The following is a 20,434-nucleotide window of genomic DNA, read 5'->3' as shown; positions in this document are numbered from 1 at the left end:
TCTTTAGTCTTGGAGTATAGTTAAATCTCTCCGCCTCCCCTGTGCACTTTGACCCGTGCAGTCACCAGCTTCACGTGGCCATCACTGCAGATTTATAGCAAAGATATCTTCAGGTCTTTCATGGTTGATGACCTGTAATATTCCTTACATATAATATTAATTTATTGACCATTCAGTACGCTATTTCTCTCGGTCAGGGTTGTGGCAGATCCAGAGTTCTATTGCCAGAATGTTCTGAACATGACACCAGTTCATCACTGGTACATGCTCAATAGAATAATTGAGCCAAACACTTACAAAATTTTCCTTTCACCCGAAATTTAGTCACTCGTACAAAATATTTTTGTCCGTTTGTGTCTTTAGTGTTACACTTGACTTGCTAACAAATAAGAAAGGGTTAGAGTTGCATTATAACATTAAAATCATTAGCTACCATGTTTAAAGCGAACCACTTTTAGCGCCGACCAGTACGGAGTTCTGGTATGGAAGTGTCGGATATAACAGGTAGTGCAAAAAGATTAACAATATAATAAAAGAAATAAATGCTGTGACTATAAACATAACATACTGTGACAATATTCAGCAGATTAGCTTATACCATATGTGGACATAGCAGTTATTGCGGTAGCAGCCAGGTGAAGAGGATAATAGTGACAAGAAATTGAAGTACAGTAGCAGCAAAAGAACAGGTAGTCAGTACAGAAATCTGCAAAAATTGCAAGGGCAGTGGGATGGTGTTCAGTTTAGTGTGTGTATGTGTGTGTGTGCGTACGCACGTGTGTGTGTCAGTCCAGTCTCTGAGTATCGAGGAGTCTGATGGCTTGGGGGAAGAAGCTGTTACACAGTCTGGCCGTGAGGGCCCAAAAGCTTTGGTATCTTTTTTCCAGACGGCAGGAGGGTGAAGAGTTTGTGTGAGGGGTGTGTGGGGTCATCCACGATGCTGGTGGTTTTGCTAATGCAGTGTGTGGTATAAATGTCTATGATTGAGGGGAGAGAGACCCTGATGATGATCTCAGCTGTCCTCACTATCTGCAGCAGGGTCTTGCGATCCGATACAGTACAATTTCCGAACCAGGCAGGGATGCAGCTGCTGGATGCTCTCAATAGTTCCTCTGTAGAACGTGGTGAGGATGAGGGGTGGGAGATGGGCTTTTTTCAGTCTTCACAGAAAGTAGAGATGCTACTGGGCTTTCTTAGTTATGGAGCTGGAGTTGAAGGACCAGGTGAGGTTCTCTGCTAGGTGTAGTCATTGAAGCAGGACATTGAAGACTTCTTCTATCATTAAGTCCTCTGTGCTGCAGATCAAAAAATCTAAAACATGATTAAATGATCCAGATGTTCTTTAATCTCTCATTATAGCCTGATGTATAGAGCTCTGCCACAGAGAACATGAAGCATGCTCAAATGAACATTATCTGGTTTGTAATCTGTGAAATTCTGCTAAACCTTGCATGAATTATTCTCTATTTTTGGTAGCTCATAGCAGTTAGTTTGTGTGTTTAGTCACTTTGTGCTTTAGTTCTTTAGTATCATGTTCCTTAGTATCATGTAACTTGTCTCTCGTGTCCTGTTGTCCTCTTTATCAGCATGTCGGATAACTTTGGCCTTTAATTTCCTGATGATACCTGCAGGCACAACACCTGCTCAGGCGCTCTGCTCGTTTACACCAACACACCCTTGTTTATGCCAGCGTGAATGCGTGTTGTCCCAGCAAGAGGGCAAGTTAAAGCATTTGATCATTATTTTAATCAGATAACAGCACACAGCTTCCTGCACTGTGCTGTTCTGGTGGTTTGTGATGGGAGGGAGAACATCTGTTGGGATGCCGACCCTTTCAGTTAATGATCAGCCTGTTTCTGTTGCAGTGGGATTGGTTTTTATTTGCAGAGGATATCATCAGGATGCACTGCTTGACTCAGTTCAGATCCAATCATGGCTGTTATATAAGAATATTTAAATATGTTACTGAAATGTAGATTATTGTTCAGTATACATTATAATACATAACAAGTGGGGAATAAATATAATAGGATATGTTGCTATGGGAAAACAATAAAAAATATTACTATTGCCAAAGAAGTTGATTATTTTCCAATAACAGCATGTCCTGAAGTATTGTATTCCTCTTATACCACAGCATTTAGTTATATGAACAGTGTCATACTGTTTAACCTTTTATAATTATTCTATTTAATCTTATGGAACATCTGTGAGAAGTTAGTTTCTGTAGCAGCTGTTAATAATAAAAAATGCAGCTTGTCATTACCTAGACTTACTACTGTTAGCTGCTGTCACAGAAAATTAATCAGTAACTTCTGACCAATCAGATTCAAGTATTCAACAGCTCTGTGGTAAAAGTAATTTTAAATAGTGTGAGCTGATTGAAGGCAGTAAAGGTTAGTCTTCATCTGAGTGTGTGTCCCAGTGAGATGCACTGCATCACAAAGAGGATAATACACTTTGACTCTGCATGATCCCAAGCCTGCTGCCCAGCTGTCACAGGAAAGCCTGCACACATACACACTCATGCACTCATAAAGAAAAGGGAAAGGCTTTAGATTGTGTTTCCCAGAGAAAATGGGCTTGGTTAGGGGAGGGTGTGTGTGTGTGTGTGTGTGAGTGTGTATGAGAGAGAGAGACAGAGAGAATGATTGTGGAACGGCTCCTCTCCTTCCCCTCCCTCCTTCTCTCTCATGTCTGTCATGGATTTGTTGTTGTGTTGGAAAGGTTTCCTGCTTTCGGTGTTCAGGATTTCTCTGCTTTTGTACATCTGAATCAGGAATCCAGAAATTCAAGATTAGCATCAACTTGATCTGGGGAATAGCTTTTCTCATCTTCATGTCCTTTGTGCTTGAATTGGGATAATAGTGGACTGTAAGGATGATTCCTGTTCCTGTGTGCATCTCTTTTTCAATGGGAATTCCTAGTTTCATGATTCATTTCGAACTCAAGAAACAAGGATACATGGATTATAGAACTGTCTTCTCTATTATGCCATTTTAAAAGGTCTTGCATACCTTAAGAAATATTCCATTTCAGACATTTAATTTAGTAGCTCGTTGGATCTAAACATCAGAGACACTGCCTGCCTGGTTGAACCTGTATTTAAAATGTCTTCTTGTTGGAGAAATCAGGTACAGTAAGAATGTACTGTAGCAACAGTGTAATCACCAAAGAAAAATATCAGGAACGACTGTATTGTTATGAAATGAGATTAGTTATATTATGAATGTGTCATTTAGTTATGTAGTAAAATAACGTGTGTGTGTGTTTGTGTGTAGGAGGAACAGGCTGCCAAACTTAAAGCAGAGAAGATCCGAGTTGCCCTGGAGAAGATTAAAGAGGCGCAGGTTAAAAAGGTGAGACTTTTCTGTAGTTGACAAAAATGATGATGAATAGTAATTAGTCACCTAGGATGTCTGTAAAATGTCTTATTACAGTTTACAGTATTTAAGTATTCTATGGTCTTGAATTTAAATTGACATAGTTTTTGGTTTTAGACTTTTTAGGCTACTCCTAATTAGGTTTCAATTTATTTTCTTTCGCTATTGAATCTGATTTCACTGCATCACACGACATATCATGTAACACTCTGGATAATAAAGGGGTAACTCTGACTAGGCAGGGCTCGAGGGATCAAGGCTAACAGTAACTACTTGCTGTTGAGTCAACATACACAGAGACACATGAACACATCAGGGGAATCGCGAATACTGTCATTGGTTAAAACCTGGGCGCAAGAATTGTCCTAGAGAACTAAAACTGACTATGTCAGGAATCTTGTCATTCCTACTGGCACCCATGATGTAAGACTTTCAGTTTGCTGTTGTTCTTTCACCTGCTGTTAAATACACATCAATAAAATGAGCCATGAGTGTGAGTTCTGAGTCATGTTGGTATATAATCACTTCAATTTATGTCTTGCATCGAATGTGAAGTTGTGCTAACAAGTAGACCAAAGGTTTCTTTACAATGTTTCTTGTGCATGCTTTGGGTAGGAAATATGGCAAAACTGTCATGATACTTGAAGACAAAATCCTGTTAGTATGACTGTGACATTATACAGTTGTATTTGCCTCTTTTTTTACAAACAGAATTATTGTGATGAATATCTTGTTTAGATGCCACAAAAGTTGAAAAGTATCTGCTTTTGTTTTGTTAGTTTAGTTAGAACCTTCTAAGCTGCCAATAGTTAGTTTTTCTGAGGTTTGCTAACAGTTCTGAGGATTTTTATTTTTATGTCTTGAAATGAATATATTGCAGTGTTGATATCATATTGTTGTATTGCCCAGCTCCAGTACATGCTGCACTTACTACCACTCTGTAATGTGTAGTGTTTATGATTTTCCACCATGAGGATCCTTGTTATAGTACCGTATTAGCATGAATTTGTGCTCTTGCACAGATGTAGCGTGTGGAGAACAGAAGTAGGTCATTGCAGTATGCAGCACATTAACATTGCTGGATCAGTGCACTACAGAATTGTTAATGATTTTTCAGCACATTCTCACCAGGGTTTTTTTCCTGGGTCAAAAATGGTCTTCGGTGGTGGCTGACAGACAAGGTCATCCACACACACAGTAAAAAGTACCCTACCCACGTGATCTGCGAGCCCAATACTGACAATAAATTTAAAATAAATGCAAAGAAACAGTTTGTGAATTTTGCTTATCCTATTTATTCATGAAATAAACAAGCTGTGATTTTTCCACTGGGTTTCATAGCTTTGTAAGATATGATACTTCTTTGCTAGACCTGATAATTATTTTGGTGTATAATCATATCAATATTAAAAAGTAGCGTTAAAAAATAGCATTAAAAGTTTATTTTAACTAATAGTCTAATTTTCTACCATATACAACTGAATAAAATTAGCAACTGGCTAACAACAACTTGCTTTGTGCTTTGTTCTGGTTCCACCTCACTCCAGTCTAAACTAAATGATTTTATTTAGAATTTACTACACATTGCCATATAATTAACCTGAAACTACTGTGGATTATTAAAGCTAAATCTGACTAACCATCCTTCTTAAATGGGGTAAGCACACTTACGTTCTCATTTCAGAGGTGTTCTGAGTAAATGATTTGTTATACTTCGATTCAGACAGTGATGTCTCATGAGTTCAGTGTTCGACAGATCAGTTGTTTTAACCATTCGTTAAAATGAATCGGTTCAAAGGAGTCATTAGGTCGCGAATAGGACATTAGTGGACGTGGACACTAATGCTAATCTCGGCTGTTAGGACATCGCAAGAGATATGTGTCAACACAGAAAACACTTCATTACTGGATAGGACTTTTTTTTTTTCGTTTCTTGAAAGTGTGGTTCATGTCAGCTGCATGTGCAGAACGCTTGTCAGAGAAGATAAGGCAATGTTTTAATGAGCACTATTCATGCCCAGCGGTAATTCAAGGGAAAAAAAATTCTCAGAATTCGCCAAGTGAAACATGGATTCGATCTTCCGACCTTTTACCATCGTGTCAGTTGATTTTGATTAATATTTGCGAGGGAGAGAGAGCAAAGACAGTGCTTAGTTTGAAGACAGCGAGAGTGTGTGGTGGAGGGGCTCTCTTAGTACGTTTACGTGGACAACAATATTCCGATATTAACCCGATTAAGACAATACTGTGATTAAGAAACTACCATTTGTCGCGGTGGCATGAATGAAATGTTGCTGAATGAAAGTACAGAGGAGGCCTGTTGCTGGAGAATTTGTATCCGCCGTCGTCTATTTGCACGTACGGCAGGACGAATAATTAACTGCACTTGAAGCTTTCGTAAAATTTAAATTTAAACACCCAAAACTGTATACGGTACCATAACGAAGACGAACTTTATGTCTATCCGTGAAATTCTGGAGGGAACGGCAGACGGCGTGGCGTGGGGACGTGATGACGTGTGCAGTAAATCGATCTATGCTCTATAACATGTAAAACCTGAACATGAAAGGAGTATTCTAAAAGCGACTCATGTAAACGACTCATGTTAATCGCAATATTGTCTTATTCAGAATAAGGTCAATAATTAGATTATTGCTGTCCATGTAAATGTAGTCTCTGCTTGTTCTTTCCCTCAGTTAACATGTGCCCTATCACAATTTCTGATCAAATAAGACTTTGTTGGGACAAAAATTAATTTTGGCGGCCGCCAAAAAATGTTCAATGCAGGAAAAACCCTGCTCACGCAGTGCTATGATGAAACCAGCCTGTAATGCTCTGTCTGCATTGGACGCATTACTCTTTCTTTGGTTCACGTAGTGTGTTAGTGTGACAGCAACACATGGAGGAGATTAAACACATTTCTGTGTGTGTGTGTGTGTGTGTGTATATGTTTGTGCGTGTTTACATGCTTTAACTATTAGCCAAATTCATTTGCTTTGTGTTGTGTGGGTCTGCTTTCCAGATGCACTGATGGTTTCTGGGTCAGGTCAATGAACTGCACACACTCTGATTGCAGCTCTTTAAACATACCCAAGTCCTGAAATCTCTCCGAGTAGAATGCTTTTAAAAACCTAGTTAAGATGGACATGCGTACATGCATGTAAAGAATGTTAAGATTACCTCTTACAGACTGGCTTTGAGGCCAATGAATTCTGGTTTTAAGCCATTAGTGCCTTTTAAAAAAAAAACAAAAAAAAACATGAAAAATAACTGAGTGATGTTCAGAAAGTGGAAAAAATAGTGGAGTGACTGCCAAGTGGATATTTTCCAATAATAATATTACAGTGATAGTTTGGTCAGAAATGAAATGTATACAATTTTCCCCAAATTTAGTCAACCAAGACAAGTTTGGTGACTGAAGTTTGCTTTTGTTTTGCTCTGAGGCTGATGTAGCTAACAAGTAATGAAAACGTACATCCTCATTTTCTGTAACAGCTTTATTCTGGTCAGGGTTGTGGTGGATCGCGAGCCTATCGCAGGAACACTAGGCACTAGACAGGAATACACCCTGGATGGGACACCAGTCCATAGCAGAGCACCATGCACAATCACATTCAGACATTCATTCACACTTATGGGTAATTTAGCGCAGCCAGTCCATCTACTGGCATAATTTGGAGAGATAGAAGGAAACTGGAGAAAACCCACAGACACGGGGAGAGCATGCAAAACTCCACACTTGATAACAAACACATAGGCATTGTTTGATTCAGTTATTACACTGTAGTATGAATGATGTTCACAGTGTCTGTGACATGTACTGTATTTAACACATAGTGAAATGACTAATGTGAAACTGACAACTAACAATTATAAATTGAGGATTGTTTTATCCTTTCTGACATAAAATGTTTTACCCTGTTTAATTCCTCTCTGTATGTGAAGGAGATTGTGAGTAGGTGTCAGAATGCCTATAGTCAGTTTTCTCTACATAAGAGCATGTGGTTAGGTTGACAGACTTACCAGTTTGTGTGTGTGTATGTGTGTGTAATGGTGTGTGTTTGTGTATTATTGAAATAGTGGTGTCTCTGCTGGATTGGATTGAAATGCTTTTGACCAACTGTGAGCTGACAGAAGTAGGTCAGTGTGAACGTGCTGAATGTATGAGCGAGAGCTGGAAAGAGAGGTGATTTGTACAAGTTTGTGCTCATAGACATTTTGCTGATGCTCATTCATGCAGAGGAGCTGGTTTAATTTATTTTTTGAGTAAAATGGATTATGAGTAAAGTGGACTTTGGAGCACTGGTCTGTCACTGTGGATTTTTCCATGCTCAGGGTGTGTTCAGTAGACTTGCTGAAATTACAAAACCCTATTTAAAACAAAACAAAACAAAAAAACAACTATTATGCATGTCACTGGATCTCCTGGATCCCCAATAGACCTGTAACAACTAAGCAACAAAATTGATAGAGAACTCTGAATTTAAATTATTTATTTTTTTGACCCAGCAGGGTTGACAAGATCTACATCCTTTAATTTTCTTAATGTAGACAATCTATATTTTTAATATAAGCTGTGGATTAAGTCAGGTCACCATCCCACTTTCAGTGTGTGTTCATACCATAGGTGGTAGAACTCGATTTCCTGATCAGTTCCACACACTGAAATAATGATTCACCTCGCACACACTTAGCAAGACAGCTGGTGGATATTTGGCTTTATTTTGAAATTGAACAAATCAGGGCTTGAAATGCAGATAAGAGTCCCAGCAATTGAGACCATTAGTCCAGTGGTCACATTGAGATATAAGAATAAAACTGCGCAGAACCATTCAAACAAATCCAGAACAGTACAGAATACTGTGACGTTTAGGTTAGTTTGGATGTCTGATATTAAAAAGTGTTCGGTCAACATGACAATTGAGAATGTTCTCATGCTATGATAGTTATTGTATAATATTGTATTATACAAAGAAATAAATATTTTAAAACATTTTTTGGTATTTGGTATATATATTTTTTGGTATTTGGTATATATTATTAACATATCTAATCAATTAAATAAACAATTAACTGATTATTTTAAATAATTGTTAGTTGCAGCTCAGGCCTATAACTGGATAACTTTCCCAAATATAAGACTCCTATGACGATGGTGATGGCTGAAACATTAAAAAAAAAAATAAGGAATGGTACATTTGCAGTGGTACATGCAAATATTTCTGCTTGTATGTTTTTTGAAGATAAGTTTTGTTTGAAATTTACTACATAATACATTTGTATCAGTGTTTATATTTAGCTGTATCTGTAGAATATAACTGGTATTTTTCTGTGTAATAATCTGTTTTTCTGTGTAAAAACCTTCAACTATAAAAGCAATCAAAACCTCTCTAATAGTAGTTCCTATAAAGCCCAAGTTAAGCTTTCAGGTGAGATGTGACACAACCAGTCAGTCAGCCTGAAAACTAAGAGCTGATCTAATGTTTCTCTCAGCTGGTGATCCGGGTGCATCTTTCTGATGAGAGCTCCAAAACCATGATGGTGGATGAGAGGCAGACGGTGCGTCAGGTGCTGGACAGCCTGCTGGACAAATCGCACTGTGGTTACAGTCTCGACTGGTGTCTGGTGGAGATCATCAGTGAACTGCAAATGGGTGAGTGATGGGACAGAATAACACATCGACATTTAACCATCTTTTTCATTTTTCATTCAACCTGTTAATGAGCACTGAGAAATACCAATAGGATCAGCCAGTGTAATCATATATGGCCTAGCGGAGGTGCAGCATGAGAGCAGAGATTCATTTACACTGGTCCATTTCACAGAACATCAGCAGGACGCACTGGAAATCATCGAAGGCCAAAGCCTCTACAACACGTTACCTATTTGCACTGATCATCCTTTTTTTTAAACACGAAAACACTTCTGTGAACATCTTTACATTGATATTGACACTGCCATGTCAGGTGACATTTTAATTTACTGAGTTGTCTTCATTTCTGTGTCAGTTGTGGTAAAAACATTACCAATCGCTAGGGTGTAGACTTAATCATGTGATACATGGCTCATAAGATAATCATAACCTCATATCCTGTTAACATGGCAGCACTATAACTAATAATTTTGGTGTCTGAGAACCAAAGTATAAAAACAGTATAGCAGCTACAACGTTGTAACTCTGAACGGACAGAGTTTTAGAGGGAAAACCAAGTCCAAACGTATGGCTTCACTATTATTAATTACATGTAGAAAATTATTAAATATATCTTTATAAGTAAATCTTTGTTCATTATTTTATTTTATTTAAAAAAAAAAAATTCTGGACCAAAACATTAGGGCTGGGTAAAAAATATAGATTCTCAGATTTTAATCAATCTTCAATTTAACGAAACTATATCGATGAGGGAAATCCCCAAACCGATTCTTAATGTGCATGCTATACTCGAGAGGATGTGAATATTATCTGTAGTTCGCCTCTCGTCCTGAACATGTCGCCATCTTTCATGTTATGAATTTTGAAAACAGTTTTATTTCTTAAATATGTTTCAAGTTAATGAATTTCACTGTTGCACATTTACAATTTTTTTTTTCTTTACAGTAATGTGCAGTGTGCAGTTTGTGCTTACCTTGTGTGCACTGTATGCACATATTTATGATTTCTTGTTACAATGTTTGTTACTCAAAGTAAAAGTAAAAAGTAATTAAACATAATTGTGTAGGCCGTATTGTTAATGTAAATGTGTATTTCAGTAATATAGCTAAGTAGGAGAGTTTCAGTTAACAGCGTTTCTGGTAACTGAAACAATTAAGAACGATTTCTGATGACCTTAATCCGGCTAAAGTCATACTCGAAGTAAACACGAATTGAATTAAGACATGTGGAGTATTCCTATTTTAGTCACTTTATCGACGTGCATTATAGACATGTAAACACCTTAATCACACTATTAACGTCGTGTGGGAGTTTTCACAGCATTTTGCGACAGGACACATTCACAAAAATATTCTTTCCATTCCGTGTCATCAAATTCCATTAAAACAACTCTCTCCCACCAGTCCTTTTTTCGTACTCTCCTCCAGTACCTCCAGTAACTAATCGATATTGAATCGAATCGAAACCATATAAATAAGAATCGAATCGAATCGCCAAATTGGTTCCAATACCCAGCCCTACAAAACAAGTATCATCATCTATTCTGATGTTGCATTTGTGTCATTTATTCGAATTGTGTTTAGACCTTTACACAGAATATAATGTTAAGTTAGGATTTTTGAGAGGATCATTTTCTAAATCTCTGTATTTAGAAATTCAGACTTTTAACAATTAAATCATTTTCAGTTGCTCCTACTTTGTAGTGCATCTCAGTGTAAGTCTGCCTCTGTTTCTGTCAGCTGGTGTATTATTCACTGTGTGGTGGAGTCCTTGGGTGTGTTGGCCCAAAGCACATTCTGTGAGGTTGTTAAGAGAGTGTTATTAGAGGTTGCTGTGTATGGGTGTATATCTGGAGGGTGTCCCAAAAAAGTCTCCATATATAGGGGACCATGGTCAGTACAGGTACACCAGCACCATGTTGGTTGTGGCCTCGTCAGTGGATGTTCGTGGACGTCCGCTTCTCAGTTGGTCCTCAGCACTTTCAGTTGTTTTGAATTAGTTAATACGTTTGGTAACGGTGTCGTGTGTGACGTGCTTGCCATGTTTCTTGTTAAAGTCCATCGCAACCTTGCGACAGCTTCCCGATCCAGCCATGAGAATGATTTCAATACGTTCTTCTTTTGTCAAAGGCATCATTTAAAGACTATCTGAAAAAAATTTTTTATTTCCACAATGTATGGAGACTTTTAGGACACCCTGTATAAATAGAGGAAAATGTGTATTTTTATACGTTATACAAGTTTTATACATTGTTCATAGCTCAATTTTTTCCTTTTGTTAATTTTAAGATTTAAGGACTATTTGATTAATGAAACTTTATTCCATGTACTCACAAAAACTACAATATATTCTCTTCTTATAATCAGATTTACAAACCATCAGTAACCCTGACCTTCTAGTTTCTCCAGCTGCGGTTGTGTGTTATAGCATGTTTGTTTTGCAGAGTGTGTATTCATGCGGAACTTCAGTTGCACTTGCACGAGACCCACATTATTATCTTCTATTAGGATCAGGAGTGTAAACAGCAAATAAAGCTTTAATGGGTTGCCTGCAGTAATCCCTCAGATCTGGGATGTTACCATTTTCATTTTCTAATTTTAGTTGATCTGCAGCTTTACCACAGCAACATTTCTTATCAAGGAGATTACTTGACTTTTGCATTTACAGTGAATTAGTTTTATTTTGTCTCAATTTTTGACCCCAGGCACAATTTTTGAGTCTTGTTTTTTTGTTGGTTTTGTAGTTTGTTTATAGTTTATAATTTGTTATCTAAGTTCTTCAACTCGATTTCCATACAGGCCTATGTCTCCCCTGGATTTCAACTGAAATCAACTTGAGAGCTCAAGCTATGGCTAAGAGGAGGGTGTGTGTATGTACAGTGGGGGAAATACGTATTGGACATTTTTTTCAGTAAATATATTTCCAATGATTTCACATGAAATTTTCACCAGACATCAGTATTAACTCAAGAAATCCGGAAATATAAAGAATTCACAACATTAATTAGTTAGTAAATTGATGGTCTATAAAAAGGCTTTTCGTTACCAAGGTATAACGATGGTCTTTTTATAGACCATCAATTTACTAACCCAGCTGATATTAATTTGCACAGATAGGGGGTATAATTATTTATGGATTTCAGCTGGTTCCTTGCCTTACCTTGCCTTGGAGAACTGCTTTTTCTTAGTGTGTTCAATTTTTTCCTGTGTCATTCCACTTTATTAGACACAACTTTATTTATGGACTTTAATGTTGTGAATTCTTTATATTTCCAGATTTCTTGAGTTAATACTGATGTCTGGTGAAAATTTCAGGTGAATAGTGTGTGAGGCAGTGTCTCATTAACAGGTTCTACCCGAGGGCACAGACTTCTTACACATTAGCATCAAATACTCTTTAAGGAAAATGTCATTTAGTAGTGAGAGCATTAATCTGGCTTGTTCAAATTGATCATACTGCTGATTCTGATGATCCTCTTTGTCTCTTTCTCATCATATATTTCCACTGTTTGTCCAGAGCGAATCTTTGAGGACCATGAGAACTTGGTGGAGAATCTGCTTAACTGGACCCGAGACAGCACCAACAGACTTATGTTCATTGAACGGATCGAGAAGTACGCTCTCTTCAAGAACCCACAGGTGAGCGGGACTGATTTTAACATCAGCACAAGAGCTGTTCACCTGTTCAGGAGCACCACAGTGCCTGTAGTAGTATGTGTTCACACAGAGTGCATCACTCTAGATGCAATCAAATATAAGATTCAGACTGGGTTCAGATTGTGGCTGATACGACCAAAAATGTTGTAAAAAATAGTTTATCGTTGATTGGCAGATGAGCATTAATTTCTTATACTTATATAGAGTTAAAACATAGGATTTAAAATATAAAAGTTATAAATCTGTGACCCTCATAGCTTACTATATAAGCATTTGAAGTGTAGCCATTACAACAAGCTATTTTTACGCATCACTATCACACAGCTAAACAAAAATAAGGAATGAAATGACATTGAGTTTATGTTAATGTTGGCCTGAACAAGAAAGTTAGCTACAAGCAAAATAATGAGTTTGATATTTTATATTGTTCAGTTATGAATGAGCAATATCAGAAATGTAATTACCTTAACGGAGGAAACACTTTCACTTAATGTCTATTATTTTCTTATATCGGGACACTTAGTTGGGCCTTAGCTCTTACATCCAATTCTCTGTCTTTCATAATGCATTAACGTTACATCACTAATGGGAATATATGTTTTATGTACACTGTAGGGCACAAATAAAGGGCCATGCATAAAAATTTAGTGTTTTAAATTTAGCAATGAATAAAATGTTAACAAACAAGTAAAGACTGAAGCAACATGCAACATAAGTTCATACAGAATAGCTTTTCCTTTAATTTTTTTTCAAATAATGAGGTCTTTGGGGTAAACTTAAAGTCTTTGATATCTGAACATGTCAATGTTTTTGCATTTAATGACCTCCCACAGATCTTAGATAGGCTGACGGAACAGTGTGTTATGCGTGTTAATGTGAAGTCGGCTCTAACTTTGAATGAACTGCAGCACTTTTGGTGTTAAAAGAACATTGGCCTATTTTTTTTGACCCAGAGTATAAGTATTTAAGCATTTCATTGTGTTGGATAGAAGTCACCTAGGGTCAGTCTGGTGTAAAACCACAGTTTGAGTGAGTTTGAATCTGTCTGAGAGCTCATAGGACCCACCCGTTCTCAGAGGCTGTACAAGGTCAGACTTATCAGGCTTGTCATCAGGTTCTGTGTTGCTCCATCAGCCTTGCGGTCTTTTTTCTTTTTCCTGTTTTCACATATTTCCAGCATTTGACTTTTGGCTTCCTGAGGTCTGGAATCTGGAAGTGTTTTTTTGTTTAGTTGAGGAACAACGTGGAGGTGTTGCTTTGCTAATTTTATATGTTCACCCTTTTTACCTTCTTCTACTTTGTCAGAACTATTTGCTGGGCCGAAAGGAGACCTGTGAGATGACTGACAGGAATAAAGAAGCTCTGCTGGAGGTGAGGGATGCTGTAAACATGTGTATTTCATAGCCCCTAAACCCACCCCTTGTGTCTCATGAAGACATATTGAGTTATATAGGTCATAAGTCAGTGCTGCAGATGCTGTAGGTGAAACTATGAGCGTTTTTTTTTCTGTGGGTCTGCAGGAGTGTTTTTGTGGAAGCTCAGTCAGCGTGCCTGAGATGGAGGGAGTGCTCTGGCTCAAAGAGGACGGTAAAAAGTCCTGGAAGAAGCGCTATTTCCTTTTACGGGCCTCCGGACTATACTACGTTCCAAAGGGCAAAGCCAAGGTCAGTTCTCGCTCAGCTTTTTGTCTTCACTCTTTATTTCTCCATCTGTCGTTCTCTCTGACATCTACCACACAGCCCTAACAACACACACACACACACACACACACACACACACACACACACACACACACACACACACACACACACTGATGTACTGACACAAACAAGTCAGTCAGTGTCAGTTATTCGTATTGATTCCACTGTATGTAAAGGGTTACACTGTGTGCTTACAGTGCTTTTAAATGCTATATGACAGCGAAACGCTGAAGCAGTATTACTAGAAAGACAAATATTACATATATAATAATGTGGTGGGGCTTTATGTCTGAGGTCTATTGTCAAATTGTCATCTATGCTCATCTACACACAAATCCTTTTCATCTCCATCAACAATCAAGAAAAGAACATATTCTCACCTCTTAGAGAATATATTTTGTTTAAATAATATTCTTTCAAACATAAAAAGGTTTCTTAATTAGTAAGGTTTGTTCTCTCCAAAACTATACAATGCTGTTAAAAGGTATTTGCCCCTCTTACTGGTTTCTACTATTATTACTCATTTATCACACTGTATGGTTTCAGATCTTAAGATAATATCTGATTTTAGACAAAAGGAACAAAACTGAATACAAATCAGAGTATTGTTTAATTTATCTGAGGCATCTCAGGAAAGTTATCCAACATCGATATCACCAATGTATTTGATCCACAGAATTTAATTGATAAGATTCAGCTCAGTGAACACAGACAGAGCACGTCTTGCAGTACAGCATTTATTTAAGCTCATTATGGCACAATAAAAGGAAATTCCAGAAAAGGTGAAGGAATAAAAGTTCTGAGGGAGCGTGGGCTGAAATGGCACTCATGACATAGTAGCAAGGCAGAAACCACTGCTAAGCAAAGGAAACATCACTGCTCGTCTTGCAGGTGCATAACAGTACCTGTATGATCTGCTCATTAGTGATACTGATGTTGGTTGTGCTGGAGTTTATAAAATGGAAAGAACTTTAAAGAATTATTTTCTCAGGTTCCCTTTGTCTAATATTTTATTTTGTGGTAAATAAGCAATAGTATGGAAAACTAAAAAGGGAAAGACTTTTTCCAAAGCATTGTATAACTCATTGCATCTTTCTTTTTAATAATATATTTTTTATATTATATTTTTTTCCATAAATCATGCCAATAATTCCACAGTAGATTTGAGTATAGATAGCTAGAGTATGGATAGATATTGTGTTTACAAGCAAATAGAGATAGGGAATCAGAGCTTTGCTTTAGGGTAAACAGCTGCTGAACATTTGCTCTAACTCCATGTTAACCCAGACCTGATAATATTAAATTGTCCCAGTTCTGGTTTGGAACAAAGCCTGTGTACTTCAGTAATCTAAACTATACAGTGGTTCCTGAAATCTAAAAGGATCACGTACACTCTCGTGTAGAAATCCCCGTTCTGGGTGATCAACTTAATAACATTTTTAAAGAAATATCCATATTTACAGTTTAAAGCTGAGTTATATTGTTTTGCAACTTGTTTTTCCCTCTGTGTCATCCACTACAGACTTCTAGAGACCTGGCATGCTTCCTACAGCTGGATCATGTGAACGTGTATCTGGGGCGAGAGTACCGTAGCAAGTACAAGGCTCCCACTGACTACTGCATGGGCCTCAAGGTACAAAATCAGTGTTACAATACAAGTGTGAGTGCTTTCTGTAGTAATCGGTGGTCACTGTATTAGTGCACCATTTGTGTTTCTTTTATAACTGAACCTAACAACAGGGCAAGTTCTGACTGCTTATTGTTCTGTGTATATAAATTCATATATACATATATGTAAAACTTATAAATAAATATTCGATGTAGCATGTCTTTTTGGCCTGGTAGTGTATAGTGCCTTCCTCTAATATTGGCACCCTTGGTAGCAAAGAAGGCTGTGAAAAATTGTCTTTATTTTTAACCTTTTGATCTTTTGTTCAAACAATTCACAAAAATAACCTTGTATCTCAAACAACTGATATCTTATGGATATCAAACAACTGCAAACAAAACACAGGTTTATCCAAAAAGATAGGTGTGCAACAATTATTGGCACCCCTATGAATTCATATGAGAAAAATATATTTGAAATATATTGCCATTGATATTTTACATTTTTTAAGTACACCTGGATGACTAGGAACAGGAAATTGTTCAACCATGACTTCCTGTTTCACAGGGGTATAAGTATGAGGTAACACATAGACCAAATTCCCTTAGTCATTCATAATGATGGGTAAGACCAAGGTATATAGCTGTGATGTGTGGCAAAAGGTTGTTGAACTTCACAAAATGAGAAGTGGCTATAAGAAAATAGCACAAGCATTTAAAATGCCCATTTCCATCATCAGGGCAATAATTAAGAAGTTACAGTCAACTGGAAATGTTATGAAACATCCTGGAAAAGGGCGTGTGTCTATATCGTCTCAGCGCAATGTGAAGACGATGGTTCGAGTGACCAAAAAATCTCCAAGGATCACAAATGGAGAATTGCAGAAGTTAGTTGTGTCTTGGGGTCAGAAAGTCTCCAAAACTACAATCCGAAGTAACCTACATCACCACAAGTTGTTTGGAAGGGTTTCAAGAAAAAAGCCTCTACTCTCATCCAAAAACAAACTCAAGTGTCTTCAGTTTGCCAGACACTACTGGAACTTCAAATTGGATCGGGTTCTATGGTCAGATGAAACCAAAATAGAGCTTTTTGGCAATAAACACCAGAGGTGGTTTTGGCACACACAGAGAGGTAGCCATATGGAAAAGCACCTCATGTCCATGGTTAAATATGGTGGTAGCACAAAGTATTGCCTAAAACGGTGCCAATAATTGTTGCAAACCTATATTTAACAAAGATATTTGGATAAACCTGTGTTTTGTTTAAAAAGGTTAAACAATTTTTCACAGCCTTCTTTTCTCATATTTACCAAGGGTGCCAATATTAGTGGAGGGCACTGTATATAAATCAAACTGAAGCATGAAAATTTGTCTGACTTTGGTCTGTGTTGTACATTAGCTACAGCAGCAAGAATCTAAAACTGTTGACAAAAAATAAATAAAGCAATGATCTCATATCATGTTGCCTGTACACTTAACCCTTAAACATAAGTCTGTCGACTCCTCTTCAACACATCACATGATAAACAGTCTTAAGAGGAGGCTTAATAATAAATAGACTCAGCTTGTGCTTAAGCTGCATTTGTAAATGTTTGCATAAAAAGTATTTAGAAAAGCATTTAGAAAAGTGCTTATCTTATCCAGCTAAAACCTGCCTTTGGTCAAGTACCAACACTAAATCACTCATGAAAGTAAGTACAATAAAAACCGATCGCACACAGTCGCCGTGATATACAGAGGGCTCACTCTTAACTTCAGGCTGCAAACTCAGTGTAACCAAGGTGCCAAAATTTAAACCTGACCATATAAGGTATAATAAGCTCTCAGGATAAAGAAATGAAGTAGGTGCTACTAATAACGTGATCACTGTGTGTATGCTGTTAACACTAAGATGTCAAGCAGAATCATAATAAGTAGTAAGCAGTTCTGTAAGCAATATTAATGTATGAGGACACCATTACACTGTGCTTCAAATTTTGGGCTTTGGCTCCAGAGTCTTATGCCGTGATCCATGAAAGAATATAAATGAAGAGTTTGAATTATCTTATACTATAGAAGAGCTTATCCTGAGCTGACATTGTTTAATGAAAGATAAAATGACCAAATGTATGTCATGCCTCACCTCTTATTACATTTCCCTAAATTTCCACTCTGTTCAGCAGGAGACCTTCTTTATTGCTCTCCTGGAGGACTAAAAATAAAAACAGTGATGCAAACACGTAAAAAAAATTTTTAAAAAATATTTGGTTTTGGTCACACAACTTTTTTCATGGCTTTATTTGGCTAAGGTTTTTTTTTGCTTCATTTCAAAGTCATGGTATGTCTTTGTAGATAAGGTTATTATAGCTAGATGAATATTATGTTTCTGCAAAAACTGGGTAGAAATGCTGCTATTTGACAGCATGGATTTGTACTGCCCCCTGGAGTAATGTGGGAGAATTAAAAGATGGTAGATTTTTCCAATCTGTTCCATTATATTCTGGTTTTCTTTGTTCAGCACCCTCAGATTCAGAAGAAGTCTCAGTACATCAAGTACCTTTGCTGTGAAGATGCCAGAACTCTACATCAGTGGGTCAATGGAATACGTATTGCCAAGGTATCTGCTTGTTTATGGATGGTGACATGAGGCAGTTTGGCCTTTTTCTTTTGGTCCAAGTACCTCACATGGTCTGTGTTGTTTTATGTAGTATGGGAAGCAGCTGTATGTGAACTACCAGGAGGCTATGAAGCGCACTGAAGCAGCACATGACTGGTCTTCTCTCTCCAGCTCCAGTATGAAGTCTGGTTCCAGCTCATCCAGTCTGCCAGGTGAGCTCGGATTGTGGCAGGTGAACGGATTGTGAACAGAACTTTGTTGTTTTGTGCAATTTTCCTTCTTCCTTGCTAAACTGTTAAATTAAGCAGTGTTGTGGAAAAGGAAGCAGTAAAAAGAGCGAGGAGAGAATACAGTAAGCATGTATGAGGACATAGTGTCTCATGAACTTATGAAAATTAAGTCTCTCTGTGGCCCAGAGATCATTCACACTAGATGTGTGTGCACTTGACCAATCCTACTCACACCCACAGTTTTTTTTGTACCATATTGTGCCATATTTTCTAATGAACTTGGTTGGTACTGTTACCCACAATATATAGGTAATTTAAACCGCTATCCTGACCAGGATAATGAATGAACACATGAACAATTTAATCAATGAATCAGTGAAGTCCAGGTGCACCACTTCATGTATGTTACACTTGCATGTTAATCAATATGGTCTGTCTTTGTCCTGCAAGCTTCATATTGGAACACTTGCTCCCTCCTGCATTGTTTTTGTTTGGTCCCCACATGATCCCAGTCCTGGTGCACACCTCTAACTCACACTGAACCTCACTTTATTTCTGCAGAATCCCAGTCCAACTATTCAGACAGTGGCGTGTCAGAGACTACTTCCTCTGGACATGTTCGCTCTCAGAGTGTGGTCAGCTCCATCTTCTCTGAGGCCTGGAAGCGAGGCAACCAGGCAGAGGAATCCAAGGTGACCTAAAACAAGTCAACATTACTTGTTTACCCCTATCATCTGCTCCTGTCTTCCATCTAGTCTGCCTCATCCTGTATCTGCCCTGTGAAAAATGATTTGATCATAGCCTCATTGTCCAATGCTCTCTGTTTTTGTTTTGTTGTAATATTATAGTAGTGTAGTAAACTAACATGGACAGTGCTGGCGTTATCCACATATCCAAATGCTCAAGTGATTATTATTCATCAGCTTAACACTCGCAGCTCTGATTAATATAGAATTTTCCATTAAACTGTTTAGCTTAATCAGATTTGTTACATTATACTTGAAAGAAACTACTGTACATTTCATGAATGAGTGTAGTGTTGAAACACTGTCAGATTAATATCCTTGTTGTATAATAAGCTGCTTGTCAGTTCAGTAGCATTAATTAGCTCTGCTGCTCATGATCACATACATATTTGCTTTGTATTTGCCTGAAGCAGCTTTCAGAGATCAGAGATTAGCATGCTCATCAGTCTTATGAGCTGGTGTGATATACTGGCACCTCAAAATGCAGATAGGCCAGTGCACTATGGGTGACTGCTGATTTTCTATGCTCTTCTCCTCTCCTCTCCTCTCTTAGGGTGCAAAATTCAAGTCTCGCAAGGCCATGCCCTTATGCACTGGTGGGGATTGAGGTTAGGGTGTGAAAACCCTCATAACACTAGTGTTTTCTCTTATCCTCACATAACTTAGAGGCCACTAACCACTCTGTTAGTACTCTATAGTTGTTTACTCTTTGTGTGTTTTGGTGAATGCAGCCTAATTGGGATGTAGTGTGAGAGACTGGTGTTAGTGGCTTGTGTTAACTTTTAATGGATTCCCACAAAGCACTAGTGTAATATTGTAGTATTAATGTAGTAAAGTGTAGCTTGAGTGCACTGTGGTGTAT

At 37.7% G+C, this 20,434-nt stretch overlaps 1 protein-coding gene across 2 annotated transcripts in view; it reads left to right on the top strand.

Annotated features, from left to right (window-relative positions):
* Window positions 1–20,434, top strand: part of raph1a (Ras association (RalGDS/AF-6) and pleckstrin homology domains 1a) — a 76,640-nt gene that overhangs the window by 52,254 nt on the left and 3,952 nt on the right. For both annotated transcript variants that reach the window (XM_053627217.1, XM_053627216.1), the window contains 9 exons: window positions 3,282–3,359; window positions 8,877–9,036; window positions 12,553–12,674; window positions 13,998–14,063; window positions 14,213–14,356; window positions 15,915–16,025; window positions 18,498–18,596; window positions 18,688–18,808; window positions 19,388–19,518. In XM_053627217.1, the coding sequence (XP_053483192.1) occupies window positions 3,282–3,359; window positions 8,877–9,036; window positions 12,553–12,674; window positions 13,998–14,063; window positions 14,213–14,356; window positions 15,915–16,025; window positions 18,498–18,596; window positions 18,688–18,808; window positions 19,388–19,518 (1,032 nt within the window). The remainder of the gene's footprint in view (window positions 1–3,281; window positions 3,360–8,876; window positions 9,037–12,552; window positions 12,675–13,997; window positions 14,064–14,212; window positions 14,357–15,914; window positions 16,026–18,497; window positions 18,597–18,687; window positions 18,809–19,387; window positions 19,519–20,434) is intronic.

The sequence above is a fragment of the Ictalurus furcatus genome, chromosome 6 (genome assembly GCF_023375685.1).
Source record: "Ictalurus furcatus strain D&B chromosome 6, Billie_1.0, whole genome shotgun sequence".
In the NCBI taxonomy this organism is placed as follows: domain Eukaryota; kingdom Metazoa; phylum Chordata; class Actinopteri; order Siluriformes; family Ictaluridae; genus Ictalurus; species Ictalurus furcatus.
The sequence above is the reverse complement of the archived record's forward strand: the minus strand, read 5'-3'. Positions and strand labels throughout refer to the sequence as shown.